This window comes from Periplaneta americana, chromosome 12, assembly GCF_040183065.1.
Source record: "Periplaneta americana isolate PAMFEO1 chromosome 12, P.americana_PAMFEO1_priV1, whole genome shotgun sequence".
Taxonomy (NCBI): Eukaryota; Metazoa; Arthropoda; class Insecta; order Blattodea; family Blattidae; genus Periplaneta; species Periplaneta americana.
This window is the reverse complement of record NC_091128.1, coordinates 141,775,490-141,792,723: the sequence shown is the minus strand read 5'-3', so window position 1 is coordinate 141,792,723 and position 17,234 is coordinate 141,775,490. Positions and strand designations below refer to the sequence as shown.

Below are 17,234 nucleotides of genomic sequence, written 5' to 3'. Positions count from 1 at the left end.
TCTTTTAACATTCAGCTAAGATTTATATTGTATGTGAATAATTCTCTTTGTCTGAGATGTAATTAGATATATAAGATGTCAGTTAACTGCTTTCGTAGAACATATCTTTTTATATCAAGGAATACTGTTCACATAAAGAATTCAAATCAAAGCAGGATCAAAGAGGGCGAAGAGAAATTACACATTATTAGTGTAATAAAATTCTGTCAACCTGTCTACTCACTAGAGAATGAAGCTGGAGGATTATGTAGATATGAAAGTTTAAACTACTGTCTTAAAGCTCAGGAAAGGGGAAATTTTTTAGCTGGCATTCATGACCTTGTGCTAGTTCCTTTTGAAATGTCGGAGATCGTTTTCACAAGTAAATGATAAAATCAAAGTAACGAGAAATAGGAGTATAAAAATACTGGAATAAATAAAGATGTAAGTAGCATATATAATATCGGTAGTAGTACTCCATGAACTGGTATCAGGGCAAGCTCAACACTAGTGGACATCTATCACCAGCTAATCGCCAGTCCCAAGGACGGCAGATTTATCGAGTTGCAATATACGATGAAATATGGTTATATTTTTATGACTATAACGCCCCAAAACAATGCTTTATACTGTGCTAGTCTTTTATACCCATCGGTAAACAAAGTCGGATCGAGCGTAAGGTAACATTGTACGTCTCACAGAAGTAAGGCAAACTTTGTCCACCGCTGTGGAGTAACGGTTAGCACGTCTGGCCGTGAAACGAGCGGGTCAGGATTCAAATCCTGCTTGGGACAAGTTGTCTGGTTGGGTTTTCTTCCGGGGTTTTCCCTCAACCAATTGAAGCACAATTGCTGGGTAACTTCCGGCGTTGGCTCTCGAACTGATTTCGCCATCATTAATTCACATATCATCATCATCATCATCATCATCATCATCATCCATACAATAGCCCGGGTTAAGTTCACTGTGCGGCGTGCTATACTTGTACAAGAGTGTGGCCGTTCGACTACCTAATCATTCACACAATAGGAGTTGATTGTCATATATGGAAACTCCCATCTTTTAATCATAATTTAACCAGCAAGAAATTTTTCCTACTATCCTGGTGTTGTGGAAGAGAAGGCCTGTTGGCCTTAACTACACCAGAATAAATAAATAAATAAATAAATAAATAAATAAATAAATAAATAAATAAATAAATAAATAATAGCTTCATAATAACAAATTAATATTATCCATACCCAAACAGATCAGACTGTACATTATTTTTATAATTCGTGGGTGCGCGGGCAAAAGGGATAAGTCATCTCTCAGCCAAAACTGAGTTAAGTCAATATTTCGATAGAGAAATGTGAAAAGAACATTGTGTAGAATTCGCTGAGTCATAGCTTTGAAATTAAAATTGAAAGATAATTGTGCGTATAGAGTTAAAAAATTGTTTAAGCGATCCTATATATTTCGTCAACGTGTTTCTTTGCAATTATTTCAAAACTTATTTTTGGTGATTTATCCTCTTTTGTCCACGCACCCCGCTGTCGCATTCTTGTGAAGTGTATCCTGACTTTCTCTGTATTCATTCTGCACTAATTAAAACTACTACTTTTTGATCTAAATCTTTTTAAATATGGGAAATGCGTGTTATTATTCCGTTGAGAAGATTTTGTCATCTAGTCTGCTGTCAAAAAATCTGAAAGTTAGAATTTATAAAACAGTTATATTACCGGTTGTTCTTTATGGTTGTGAAACTTGGACTCTCACTTTGAGACTGGAGCAGAGATTAATGGTGTTTGAGAATAAGGTTCTTAGGAAAATATTTGGGGCTAAGAGGGATGAAGTTACAGGAGAATGGAGAAAGTTACACAACGCAGAGCTGCACGCATTGTATACTTCACCTGACATAATTAGGAACGTAAAATCCAGACGTTTGAGATGGGCAGGACATGTAGCACGTATGGGCGATTCCAGAAATGCATATAGAGTGTTAGTTGGGAGGCCGGAGGGAAAAAGACCTTTGGGGAGGCCGAGACGTAGGTGGGAAGATAATATTAAAATGGATTTGAGGGAGGTGGGATATGATGGTAGAGACTGGATTAATCTTGCTCAGGATAGGGACCCCAATGGCGGGCTTATGTGAGGGCGTCAATGAACTTCCGGGTTCCTTAAAAGCCAGTAAGTAAGTAAGTAAGTAGGTAGTGTAGGTACTTTTTGATATAATAGGCTATTTATATTACATAAAATTTCTATTTTATTACAAATTAAACTTGGAATGGTTTCATTGCATTTGAAGAAATAGGGAGAAAAATGCAATATTCATGTTTCCTTCCAGTGCACCTGTATTTGTGTAAGACAGCTACCAGTTCAAATTAAGCTTTTCATCGATACCTCGTAGGCTAAACTGTTACGTATTTCGAAATGTTTGGTAACACAATACCTTTGTCCATGGCATAAGAATGATTTACATCAATCATACCGCAATTTAGTTTGTTAATTTTAGTCAAGACCGTACCCGAACACAGAGATACTTAGCAGTATGCAGGTCAATTTCATATGTAAGAAAAACGGTGTAGGCGAATTGCATCAGAGTCAACCTTTATAACAGAGTTCAGACTTTATTGGCAATGGAAGGCAAAGATATCAGAAGGTGCTGAAATTTTTTATAATTAAATTAATAATTTCAGTTGAATAAGCAGCTTTCCTAAACTATTTCCAACTAAAGATTGAAGTAGACGTAAACAAAACCGAAATGTATTACTCCGCAATCGCAAGCTAGCTACCAAAGCAGCCACCAGGGCGCATTATTTTCAGCAAGTGAGCACGCAGTGCAGCCACCGTCTGATATATTGCAGACATTTCAACACATTCATTGAACTAACCCGTAAAATGCTAACAGAGGGTTAATATTTATTATTTCTCTACTGGGAATAGTAGTTTCGTGATTGAATGTTATTCTTTGAAGAGTGGAGAATTTCTTTAATTCAACAGAAATTTATTTGAGGTTGGCAACACTAAATCTCGCACTGTGTTATACCAGCTGTGCTGATGTGTTCTGTGAAGCTGCAAGTCACCTTAGGAGGGATTTAATGCCTATTATGCATGCGCGTTGCCATAATACACGTTGCAATGGTTTAACACGCAATGTCTGAAATTACTAATATAAACATATTGTTTAAATCGTAAGAAAGTGGTATTATAAGTATGTTTAATTCACTCGTATTCCATGTATATTATACATTTTATTATTTTAGAAGGAACTATTTTAATGTGAAGAAGAAGATGACAAGCATGAGTTTGGAGACGTTGTGCGTCCAATAGCCAATCAGAAACCATTATGCCACGTGCATTTATTTACATTTACTTCAATCTTTAGCTGGAAAGAGAGTAGAAGACTTTTTTTTAGGAAAGTTAGGCCAATGAATGTACTGTATCACTGAAAATACGCAGAATTACATTTAAACTAACATTAGGGGAGAGTCGGGTAGTATCGGACATCGGGTAGTATCGGACAGTGAGTTTCTTTCATCTACCACCATATGGTACTACCTGAATGACATGGTTACATTTCTCTATGCGACATCACAGAAACGTAACCATGTCAATCAGGTACTATCATCGTGTGGTAGATGAAAGAAACTCACTGTCCGATATTACCCGATGTCCGATACTACCCGACTCTCCCCTACATTTCATAACATGATGGTTGCATCAAAGCGTTATACAAGATGAACCGTAAGTGAGCGTAATGTCGTTAATTTGAAGGGGTTATTCTTTGAGATATTTCAAACAAAAAAGTTCAGTACAGTTTTGCTTGTTTTTGCTTCCTTTTCGAGGAAAAAGGCTTCATATGAAACATTTCATAGCGTGTTTTGGGAAAGCCATTGATTTAATTCCCAATATGCCCAGTCAGTTTAAGAGAGAACTGTATTATGATAATAACCTAAGTGGTTGAAATAATTTTAGTTTTTTTTTTTCCTTTAAATCTGCAGAAATTTGACCCGAACGAATATAACTTTTCATTCTGAAAAGATATTTTGAAATGTTCTTTCAACCATTTATTATCAGATAGAGAGATAATTTGTATAAATAAAAGCCGCCCTAAATAAGGGTTCGATAGATTGGCCTACTAATCAATTCATAAAGAATAATAATTAAAAAAACAATTTTGTGACACTTGGAAAGGAAAAAAAACATTAAGATAAATGATAAGAAAACATAGGAAGTCATTTACAATAAAAGTTTGTTGGGTACAAATGATTACTAATTATAGCTAAGGATGATTTTAACACATGAGATCCTATGGCATCAATCGTTGCATCAGAAATTTCAAATTGTTTAAGTTGATTTAAAGTTTCTATCGTGCCACGGGCACCGAACATGAGCCCAAAAACTGTCCAATGCGTGATGTGGTATTTTGCTCCGAGATGCTGACAAAAGGCTCATAAATGACTTGTTTTTCACGACACACTTCTTGTGGCTGTTGCTCATGCATCTCGAAACGGGTTGTGGGATCAAGAATGACACTCTTATCCTTCTGCCGATCAATTATGACGATATCAGCCCGTCTAGTAGAGCCATCAGAAGAGATGCAATCATCCTCCTCATAAACCTCGTAGGAAGCATTCTGATGGATTGAAGCTGCGATGAGAGAACGAACCGTATTATGCCTGTTGATTCGGAGCAATTCTCCATGATGGCAGAAACCCAAGACGTGTTCTCTTAAATTAATTGAGCATATTGGGAATTAAATCAATGGCTTTCCCAAAACACGCTATGAAATTTTTCATATAGAACAATTTGTTTCTCGAAAAAAACAAAAACAAGCAAAATTTTTTGTACTAAACTTTTTTGTTTGAAATGTCTCAAAGAATAACCCCTTGAAATGAATGACATTACTTACGGTATACTCTGTAGGCCTATATTGATGGCTAAGAAATCAAACCTAGTAAGTCTAGCCTATTTAAATCTGCAGGTGACTCAGAAAACAGTTTTAAAAATTGATTTTTCTCAAAATAGACTAAACTTTTATATGGGATTTTCTGCTTTGCAAGACATTGTATTCGACGACAGAATATTAGTTAACTGTCCAATTTGAACAAGCAGAAACCCTTCAATTTAATCGTAATTTTATATTACTTACTTACTTACAAATGGCTTTTAAGGAACCCGAAGGTTCATTGACGCCCTCATATAAGCCCGCCATTGGCCCCTATCCTGAGCAAGATTAATCCATTCTCTGTCATCATATCCCACCTCCCTGAAATCCATTTTAATGTTATCCTCCCATCTACGTCTCGGCCTTCCCAAAGGCCTTTTTACCTCCGGCCTACCAACTAACACTCTATATGCATTCTCCTGTAACTTCATCCCTCTTAGCCCCAAATATTTTCCTAAGCACCTTATTCTCAAACACCCTTAACCTATGTTCCTCCCTCAAAGTGAGAGTCCAAGTTTCACAACCATAAAGAACAACCGGTAATATAACTGTTTTATTAATTCTGACTTTCAGATTTTTTGACAGTAGACTGGATGATAAAAGCTTCTCAACCGAATAATAACAGGCATTTCCCATATTTATTCTGTGTTTAATTTCCTCCCGAATATAATTTATATTTGTTACTGTTGCTCCAAGATATTTGAACTTCTCCGCCTATTCAAAAGATAAATTTCCAATTTTTATATTTCCATTTTGTGCAACATTCGCGTCACGAGACATAATCATATGCTTTGTCTTTTCGGGATTTACTTCCAAACCTATCTCTTTACTTGCTTCCAGTAAAATTCCCGTTTTCCCTAATCGCTTGTGGATTTTCTCCTAACATATTCACGTCATCCGTATAGACAAGCAGCTGATGTAACCCGTTTAATTCCAAACCCTCCCTGTTACCCTGGACTTTCCCAATGGCACACTCTCTAGAGCAAAGTTAAAAAGTAATTTTAATTTTTTAATTTTAATATTGATTTTATATTAATTTTGTATTATTGATTCAATATATCCAGAGCACAAATTTTTATGTTTATAGCTGTAATTAAATAAAATCAAATTAAAATGATGGCATAATTTCTAAGTCATGTGGAACTTAATAAACTGTATTGCTGTCTAAATGATTAAAATTTATGTGAGGTCTGTCAGAAAACACTTAGATTGTAGGACGCTCGTTCGTTCTTGTTAAAGCCTTCACAGAAGTGAGTGTAATCTCGATTGAAGGGTGAACTGAATGACAAGATCTGAAAGTCTGCTGATCTAGATTCACTTGACTGGGGGTCGAATCCCGAGCCGATACGTCTACGAAGTTAATTAATACGTGATTCATTCCCGATACACGTAAAATCCGTGGAGACCTTAAACTACAAATTTATCCTGAATGTCATAGTCTGTTTTTTTCCTCTCCTCGCATTCCTCTCACCTCGTGCAGTGTGTGTGCTGGTAGGGAGTTTGGCCTCGCGAGTCCGGCGTATAAATATGACAACGACCACTCGGGGTGTATCGTGCACAATCTCACGTGTCAGGAGCTACACTCAACATCATGTCTAAGCTGGTAAGTTGCTTAGTGGACCGGCAATTTGTGTTCAGTCGTGCGATAGTCTCAAGTCAGCGGCGAAGATTTACGCACGGGTTGTGTAACAAGTTGGTTCAGGTCGCGGTGTGACATGTGGTGTGTTGGCCAGTGTGCTTCGGGCTTTGTGAAGTGGTTGTTACGTTTTACTGTGTGTGTACCAGCGAGTTTCCTCAACACACGAGTCTCCTTTATCCACAAAATCAACTGTCCGTTTTCAAATTGAAGGATTGTGTTTCAATCAGTGACAAACTAATGCCGATTTCCTGTTCCCTTCACTCCAGAGTTAATTTAATTGTTTGACAACTCTGTATCAACTCTAACGTTATCTTGCGTCGCTGGATTTGGTGGAAGTGAGATTTGGCGAAATGGGTTGGAGGTTTTGCCATGGGATTACAAGACATTCGCCTTACATTTGGAGAAAACCTAGGAAAAGGAAACCGAACATAGCGGGATTTAAACCCATGCCCGAACACGATTTCAGTTCGTTATCTCTAAGCTACGCCAGTGGCTCTTAAACATAATTTTAATGGATTACAATAAAACATTTATTATTCCTATTTATAAAAAGCATTACAGTAATAGTGAGAGGTAAAGTTTTCCAACTTAGACACACAGAATGTACAGGGACATCATTTTATTTTTACTAACATTTTTAATATTAACCTGGCTATATCTTTGGATCAACGCCGTTTCCTACCCCCTTCCACGACTGGAGTTCGATGATAACGGCGTAATATACAAACAAATCACTTCACTAGGTATAGGAGGGAAGAAAAGTATTTCATCCATTTAGGTAAACTAGGAAATATCGCGCTTTTGAGTTTGATCATTTTCATTAGGATTTTGTTTAATCAGAATACAGTATAGTATTAACAATGAGTGTTTTTACTCATGAACTGAGCTGTTCATGTGGACGTATTCATTATGCAGTGTATATTATACTGTCTACAGCACATTAGCGTACAACATAGAGAATTAAATTAAATTGAAAAATAATCGTAATATGGATATTTAAACACATTTTTTAAAATGGTGGCCGTTCATTTCGATACAGGCTTCAGTTCCTTTGTGCATATTATCGGACTATAGACTATTGTACCTAATCCCAAATACCAGTTTCGTCCTTCGTAAATTCAATCTTCACTTCTTCCCGATCCGAAAAAATAAAATTACTCAGACATACTATCTACTATCCGTCCAAGTGGTTATGTCGTAGGGTCGTAGAAAGGGAGGAAATCGCGTGATAGTTAATTACTTAACGAGGCCCTTTTATTTAAGTTATTTTAAACAGTTGTATAATATTACTTAGACGTCCAATTCGTAACAGAAATTAATGTTCTCACAAGAGAGTTAAGACGACAGTCCAGCCACTAGCTGGCGAATAAAAGCAGATGGGGGAAACCGGAATACGACGTAGGCAAATGGACGACAGTACCTGTGCGAAAATGATTCAGTATTGAAAGCTCTTTCGTCACTGGAAAACGCGAACATATTTTTGGAACGTACTGTTTACTATGACCGTAAGGCTACTATGCCTGTATATGCGGTCTTGGATCTGTGTGCAGGACGGTTGACCTTCATTAGTAGAAGGGGTGGGAGTGAAGTAGTCTACATTAAAAAACTCAGGTACAATAAAAATTGAAGTAAAAATAAAATGATGTCCCTGTAGAAAGGTACTGTTCCCAGGATTTTTGTCCTGGGCATTAGTATATGACTCTTTGAAAGAGATGGAGTGGTTAGCACTACACCCCAGTCACATTTTATTCTATTTAATTTCATAGGACCTCTAGAACGTTCAGAGCAAGCTTAGTATGTTATTATTTTTAGGAATTAATTATCACTATTGGACTCGTATATCTCGCGCCGTGGCGTCGTGGTCTAAGGCTTCCTGCCTGGGACTCGCGTTACGGAATGCGCGCTGGTTCGAGTCCTCATGGGGGAAGAAATTTTCTCATGAAATGTCGGCCAGTGTATGGGATTGGTGTCCACTCAGCATCGAGCTACGATAGGTAGCGAAAATCCGGTTTCGCAAACCAGCTACAACGGCTGGGGGGACCATTGTGCTAACCACACGGTACCTCCATTCTGGTTCGATGATCGTCCACCTCTACTTCGGCATGTGGACGTGAGGCCAGCAGCCGGCTGGTCGGTCTTGGCCCTTCATGGGCTGTAGCGCCATGGATTTACTTTACTTTTATTGGTCTTGTATAGTAAACTGCCTTTTGTAACCTTTTCAACAATTTTTATACATTTTTAATAACAAAAAAATTGTGTAGGATTACCCTGTTAAAAATATCAACTTTTCTTAGTAATCCATCACATAACTGTGATAATCCTCTATTTAGAAAAGAATTTCTACTGTAGAATTCAATTTTGTGAAGTTATAACTTAGTAGCCTACTTATATATTGTAAAGCAATTTCCTGATAAGATTATTTTCGAGTTGATAAAAGCAGTAAAAGTATGTGCAAGCAAAGTTCTTTTGGTTGCTTTCCTTTATTTAAATATAAGCTATTCATTATACGTTATAATTTATATGTAATCTTCCCTACACCGTGAAAATACGCTTTCTTTTGGACAAGAATGTTTAAATTCAGCTGGATAAAAACTGGTATGCTTATCTAGAGTAGATGATGGCCGTGAAAAAGAAAGACAAATTTACTATTTCCTAATCACCGAAACAGACTCTTGATATAATTCATAAAACAAAGAATTGAAATAAAAATTTATGACGTAATAACTGCGAATTTTTTTTTTTTTTGCTGCAAAACACTGAGACTAACAAAAAAAAAACTGCCTTAGAATTCGGTTAGTAGAAATAAAGTTTTTTACGGGCAGTTGCGGTTTCTAGATTGCTGACTGTGAAGAGAAATTAGGATATAAGGAAAGAGTTACATATTTGCCTTTAATTAAAAATTAAGAAATTCATAAGTGAAACAAAAAGCGTTTAGTTACGAGAACCGTACCTAAATATTGCTCAATAAGTATTGAAACATCAGTTCGTGTGAAAACCACTCATCCAAAAATTAGACAAATAGAAAAATGTAGCAGTTGCTGAAGAGACAGGAACGAACAGATTATGCTCTTTTATTGATTTAAATGTTTATGATGACTCGTGATAAATATTATGGTAGTGGTTAAAATGAACATTTTCATATCCCAATTTAATTCAAGTATTCAGGAAAGCCCGTAATTATCATTCTCACTTTCTCCACGTAATCACTGACAGATGGACCAATATAGAGCAAAATAATGAATTAGGAAAAAACTGTCTGTAAATACTTTTTGGTGTAATAGTTGAGATCAAATCAAACATACTTTTAAGGAGCTATGTTTCAGGAATAGGTACTCCCTGACGGGTTACATGCATTAAAATTAGACCTTTGTGCTGTTCTTCGAGGTCACCGGATCTGACACCTTTGCATTTCTGCTTGTGACGATACATAGGACACATAGTTTGCTGTACCCCAATGGAATACGAAATGGATCTTATTACCTTATGTATTGTATAATAATTATAGAAGCGGCTAAAGGTATCAGAGCACGGATAGTAATCCCTCATTCATCGTTTACAGATTTTCATTGAAGTTGATGACCGTGATTCTGAACATCTATCCCACTGTGCCATAAAATTAAAAAAAAATAGGGTAAATCGTAAGTAATGTCATTAATTTCAGGGAGTTATTCTTTCAGATAATTCAAACAAAAGACGTTTGATACAAATTTGCTCGTTTTTGCTTTCTTTTCGAGATAAAAATTGTTTTATATGAAATATTTCATGGTATGTTTTGGGAAAGCCATTGATTTAATTTCCAATACGCGCAGTCATTTTAAGAGAGTAGTGTATCACGATAATATATGACTGAAAGAATTTTAGTTTTGTCCTTTAAATATGCAGAAATTTGATCCGAACTAATGTAACTTTTCGTTCTGCAAAAGAATTTTAGTGTCAACCCCCTGAAATTAATGACATTATTTACGGTTTATCCTGTAAATATTATTAGTATTTTTTTCAGTGGTTACTGATATTATAAACTGTGGCATGACATGCAAACATTTAAAAGTCTACAGTGTTCTCAGAAAGCACTTTCCATCCATCTTTATTTCACAAAAATGATTATCACTTTGTAAATTATCACGGCAAGCATTTTGTTCAGATATTTTTAAAGTAGTTAATTGGTTTTTTAGTAGGTTATTTTACGACGCTTTATCAACATCTCAGGTTATTTAGCGTCTGAATGAGATGAAGGTGATAATGCCTGTGAAATGAGTCCGGGGTCCAGCATCGAAAGTTACCCAGCATTTGCTCATATTGGGTTGAGGGAAAACCCCGAAAAAACCTCAACTAGATAACTTTCCTCGACCGGGAATCGAACCCGGGGCACCTGGTTTCGCAGTCAGACGCGCTAACAGTTACTCCACAGGTGTGGAAAATTAATTGGTACAGAACCTTTTAGGTTGTGGTGCATATACTTCATTATCGTCCAGATATTAAGTAGAGTTTGTTAAAAAAACGGAAGGAATATAAAATAACACTGAGTTTTGTATTCAGATTATAAATTTTCTATTTTTCTGACTGGATTTTAGTCCACAGGATTATTGCGCTTGTCATGGTTTTCTTTTAATGGCTAGTTATACAGAACTGATGAAAACTTGCCGGAAAACTGTCTTTTACTACTCAAAATGTACCTTGGATTCGCCAGTAACTGGAGCGAAATTCTTCAGCCGTTTATCTAATTCCTCTGATTAATAAAGATAAAAATTCTATATTCGTTTAAAGCACATGGAGCACAAAATTATCAATATTCTTAGCCAATTTTCTGACCTAACACCAAAATTGAGACTTCTTTACTCTGGTAGACTACTCTTTTAAAAACTTCCGTGATGTTCCTTAGTTCTATTTCAGATAACCTTTACTGACAGATTTTATCGTCAAAAGCACTTGCATATGTATTATGAGAAAAGATCTAAAGTGCGTGAGAATGCGGTGTTATACTTCAGAAAACTCATAAAACGAAAGCATTTACACATTTAAAAGCATGAAAATAGTATTACTAGCGCCAAGCGGATATGTAACAGCGTGTAGATCTTCGCTAGGTACAATCTGCATATAATACAATATTAGCATTGTGTTACGTGCCCTTGACAACTATTCATGCAAATGGCTACGTCTTGTTTCCGCGTAAGAGATTTATATAAGTTGAGTCACATCTGTTAACGTTTCTCAGGCAATATCATGGCCGGCGATATGTATAAGCCAAGGATAGGCAACGAAGTGTCTGACAAGGACTGGATCTTCTCAGAACAGTGTTCTACTAAGAACAGCTTAAGTAACTTAATTCGGTGAAAGTATTCATTTTATCTCACCTGTCCATAAGTAATGAACACCTTACTAGCTAATGTCGTGTAATGACTCACAAACTAAATAGCTTACATTGAGAGTGCTTCATGGTTTGGTAAACGTTCCTGAAACGTACCGAAAAATTTAACAAAACGATTCATCATATTTTTAGTCGTTCATTTAACGATGTTGTATCAACTACTAGGTTATTTAAAGTCGATGAAAATGGTGGTAGAGAAATGGTATTTGGCGAGATGAGACCGAGGATTCTCCATGCGATTATCTTACATTCGACTTACAGTTGAGGAAAACGAAATCGAACCCACGCCCAAGAGCAGCCCCGGATTAGCAGACAAATGTGTATACCGCCTCAACTACGCCGGTAGCTGAATTGCATTAAGAAATTCTGAACATTATGCCAAATTTCTTTGAAGTAAATGAAGCAGTAATCTTTTCATAATATGATAATAATTGAGCATTGAGTTGTCTATATGCAGTCCGTTTTAATGAATCTTTAGATACACACCATCTTATATACAGGGACATCATTTTATTTTTACTTCAATTTTTAATGTACCTGAGTTTTTTAATGTACTTCACTCCCACCCCTTCTACTAATGAAGTTCAACCGTCAAGCCTTACGGTCATTGTAAACAGTACGTTCCAGAAATATGTTCGCGTTTTCCAGTGACGAAAGAGCTTTCAATATTGAATCATTTTCGCACAGGTACTGTCGTCCATTTGCCTACGTCGTATCCCGGTTTCCCCCACAAGCTTTTATTCGCCAGCTAGTGGCTGGGCACTCTTATCTCCTTTCTCAGAACATTAATTTCTGTTAGGAATTGGACGTCTGCGTAATATTATACAACTGTTTAAAATAACTTAAATAAAAGGGCCTCGTTAAGTAATTAACTGTGACGTGATTACCTCCCTTTCTACGACCCTACGACATAACCACTTGGACGGTCAGTAAATAGCATGTCTGAGTAATTTTATCTTTTCGGCTCGGGCAGAAGTGAAGATTGAATTTACAGTACCTAAGGTACCCTTTTATAGAGTAGGTACGGAAATATTTCAAGATGAGTTAGTAGTACGAAGAACGAAACTAGTAATTGCAATTAGGTACAATAGTCTATAGTGCGATAATATGCACATTAGAACTGAAGCCTGTATCGAAATGAACGGCCACCATTTTCAAAAATATGTTTAAATATCCACATTATGATTATTTTTCAATTTAACTTCATTCTCTATATTGTACGCCAATGTGCTGTAGACAGTATACTATACACTGCATAATGAATACGTCCACATGGACAGCTCAGTTCGTGAGTAAAAACACTCATTGTTAATACTGTACTGTATTTTGATTAAACAAAAACCTAATGAAAATGATCAAACTCAAAAGCGCAATATTTCCTAGTTTACGTAAATGGATGAACTACTTTTCTTCCCTCCTATACCTAGTGATTTGTTTGTATTTTTCGCCAGTATCATCGAACTCCAGTCGTGGAAGGGGGTAGCAAACGGCGTTGATCCAGAGGTATAGGCAAGTTAATATTAAAAATGTTAGTATAAATAAAATGATGTCCCTGTACAAATACGTACTGTAAGTGTACATATGTGCATGTAAAATCATAAAATGAAGAAACTACATACTGTACATTATTCCGTTCATTAGTTATGAATCCGTATTTATAAAATATTATCTCCAGAGTAATAATAATTTCATTGGTCTCTCCAGCTTTTCTATCATCCGTCTAACGTTCTGCTTCATCTTTGTTTGTCTAGCATAGGGCTGGGGGTAAGCCTCGCTCTCTGAGCAGAGAAACCAGCTGCGGACAGGTGGATAGGAACGATAGACAACGCAGAGGTTCAGTGACGTGCCATTCACAATGAGTGCAAGACGTGCTTCGCCTACATATATACATAAATACTACATTTAATTTTCTGTTTACAACAAATGTAAATATAGCTTACACATTGCACTCCACTGATCGATTCTTATGTCCACGACGAACACAATTGCGGGATTAGAAGAAGACCGCTATCTCAAGATCGCTCAAGCATAAATCCTCCAGTCTAACATTATCTGTCTCGGAATTAGTTAATCCAGCCGTTGTCCCAGTTCAAATTATTTCTTCATCATTGGACTACAGCGTTAATGTTCTTGACTTTTAGTTCCTGTAGAACTTGTTCATTCCTTTCGCGATGAAGCATCACACTTCTGAGAGTTCTAAAGTCATATTTCAACCGCCTCTTTTCATTCTTTACTGCCCAGATTTGAAATCCATGATATTACATTAAATTTTTTTTTGTTTATAAAAATTTAAGGCTGTATTGACATTTGCGTTGCTATTTAATTTTAATGTTATTATACCAGTAGTATTTAGGAGCTTGGAAATTTAATTTTTAACATATTTTTTGCATTATGTTGAATCGAAGGAAGTAGAAACCATTTCATTACATGTTTCGATATTTTGACAATATTGTGTATTAGAGATTGTATGAAAATTATGCTCAATACCTTCTGGATGATATTTCGTGTTCGTTAATTTTCTTTTCCTCACTTCCCTGACAAAATAGTCCATAATTATTAGCATAATGTTCTCATTGTCAAGTCCTTGCGTTCTTTTCATCAACGTTCCGTTTTTATATGAAACTAACAACAGTGTTTCAGGAAGATATTTCAGGATTGTGCATTATTACTGTTTGTCACAACTATTCTAACAAAATGGTACCCATTATGCAATTTCTCTTTTTTTTTCTATACCTTTCATAACTCGACACACTCAGCCATGAGACAGACATGAACTTCCGGAACATTGTCCTAGGACTTGTCCGGAACGACTTTGAACGTGCTCAGGCGGAAAATAGAATTCATGTTGTCATTAGGACTATCTGCTTTGAAAGTAAATTTACTTTATAATTAACCAATATCAAGTATAGTATTATAGAGTTATGCTATTTGTGATTTTGGTTTCCAAATAAAATTCCAATTCAATATTTATAAATTTAATCTTGTTAAATTGTTATAACTTTTTTATTGTACGAAGTAAGAAGAGACAAAGCCACCGCCCTAGCTCAGTCGGCTAAGGCGCTTGCCTGCCGATGCGGAGTTGCGTTCGGGCTTGGGTTCGATTCCCTCTTGGGCTGATTAACTTGTTGGGTTTTTCCGAAATTTTCTTTAACCGTAAGGCAAATGACAGGTAATCTATGACGAATCCTCGGCCTCATCTCTCTATCACCAAGTCCATCGACGCTAAATAACCTAATATTTGATACAGTGTCGTTAAATAACCAACTTAAAAAAACAATATTGTGATGTTGAAACATTTCATTTCGACTGCCTCGGGGAGTGAGGTGCAATAGCAGTAACTGGTCTTACAAACGCTCTGGGCCGAATGAACGGCTTACGGCTGCTTTTAGTCATACCGCCCCTAATAATTTAAATGTATTTACTGTCATCCTCTGAGGAGTTTAGTGCTGAGAGGAATGCGGTTTCGACTAGTCTAGCGCGGTACTGGAGTGGGAGGGAACAGTGACAGCGGCAGTCTGGAAGGAAGTACAATCATACTGAAAACATTCGCCCAATTTACGAGAGCAGTATGCCTATTAGTTTTGTAACGTATTTTTGGCGAGATAGAGATACAACCATTCATACTTATGTGTTCAGAGAAGGAAAGTATTGTAGAAATTTTTATTTATTTATTATTTATTTATTTATTTATTTATTTATTTATTTATTTATTTATTTATTCTGGTGAAGTTAAGGCCATCACACCACCAGAAATACAAATATAATAAAATAAATAAAAAGAAAAACCATAATACAACTACAATAATATAAATGAAAAGAAGAATCATACTATAAAATTTAATGACTAGTAGAATTGAATTAAATTTGTAAAGTAATCAATTTAAATATACTGTACTGCTGAACTCACTTCAGAAGTAAAACTACTTGATTTGCATTTTAAGATATCACCAACAAATGATTTTCGAATGGCATTATAGGAATCTGTTTCTCACGATACCAATCACACATATTCTAAAATTCCAATAGAATGTAACCAAAAAATTTTCCACAGCATGTTTCCTTAAAAATGACTTGTAACGGTGAAATAGTTAATATGAGTAATTCATATAATATTAACATAACTAACATCAGGAAGATGTTTGAGCAAAAATTGCAACAATATATTTAATATATTAATAACAAAACCACATAGGCCTAGGTAAACAATATGTATATGAAATATTCACACACTACTACAAACTGAAGACTGCATATTTTTGGACGATTAATACTTCCCACTCCGCTCGGCTCGGCTTGGCTGTAGCAACAAAAGAATCTATCTGCAATCCTCCGCACCGATGGCAACAATACCTCAGGCCTCAGCGCTAAACTCGTCGGAGGAAGACAGTATGTGGGGTGAGATTATCAATAGAGACTTCTATTATGTAAAAATGTCTACTAAGCTTCGGACAATGAACAATACCAACTCGAAACTAGTCAGCCAGGTAATTTTCTAATGTTTACACAGTAAAGAAGTTATGAATTTAATCAGTAAAAATATCGTTAAATTTTTATAACAATTGCTTCATTTATAAATTTAAAAAAATCGTATTTTGATATATTCAGAATTCGTCGAATTTTGTCATTGTACTGATTTATTTAATACATTATTAGGCCTACACCTAACAGCACAAAATATCCATCAGAAGCAAAAAAGACAAAATAAGGCATTAAACATTAAAATAAGCAACGGAAGATAAAATAGCCAAAAAAAGGCAAAATAAAAACTGGCCCTTACTTACTGGCGTTTAAGGAACCCGGAGGTTCATTGCCGCCCTCACATAAGCCCGCCATCGGTCCCTATCCTGAGCAAGATTAATCCATTCTCTATCATCATATCCCACCTCCCTTAAATCAATTTTAATATTATCTTCCCATCTACGTCTCGGCCTCCCTAAAGGTCTTTTTCCCTCCGGCCTCCCAACTAACATTTCTGGATTCGCCCATACGTGCTACATGCCCTGCCCATCTCAAACGTCTGGATTTAATGTTCCTACATAGGTCAGGTGAAGAATGCAATGCGTGCAGTTCTGCGTTGTGTAACTTTCTCCATTCTCCTGTAACTCCATCCCTCTTAGCCCCAAATATTTTCCTGAGAACCTTATTTTCAAACACCCTTAACCTATGTTCCTCTCTCAAAGTGAGAGTCCAAGTTTCACAACCATAAAGAACAACCGGTAATATAACTGTTTTATAAATTTTAACTTTCAGATTTTTTGACAGCAGACTGGATGATAAAAGCTTCTTAACGGAATAATAACAGGCATTTCCCATATTTATTC

At 36.1% G+C, this 17,234-nt stretch overlaps 1 protein-coding gene across 2 annotated transcripts in view; it reads left to right on the top strand.

Annotated features, from left to right (window-relative positions):
• Positions 1–17,234, top strand: part of LOC138710085 (uncharacterized) — a 226,648-nt gene that overhangs the window by 154,613 nt on the left and 54,801 nt on the right. The window contains exon 1 of one of the 2 annotated variants that reach the window (XM_069840715.1): positions 6,375–6,512. The exons of the other annotated variant lie outside the window; for it this stretch is intronic. Coding sequence (XP_069696816.1) covers positions 6,501–6,512 — 12 coding nt within the window. The 5' untranslated portion in view covers positions 6,375–6,500. Of the gene's footprint in view, positions 1–6,374; positions 6,513–17,234 lie in introns of those variants that run through there. 2 annotated transcript variants of the gene reach the window in all.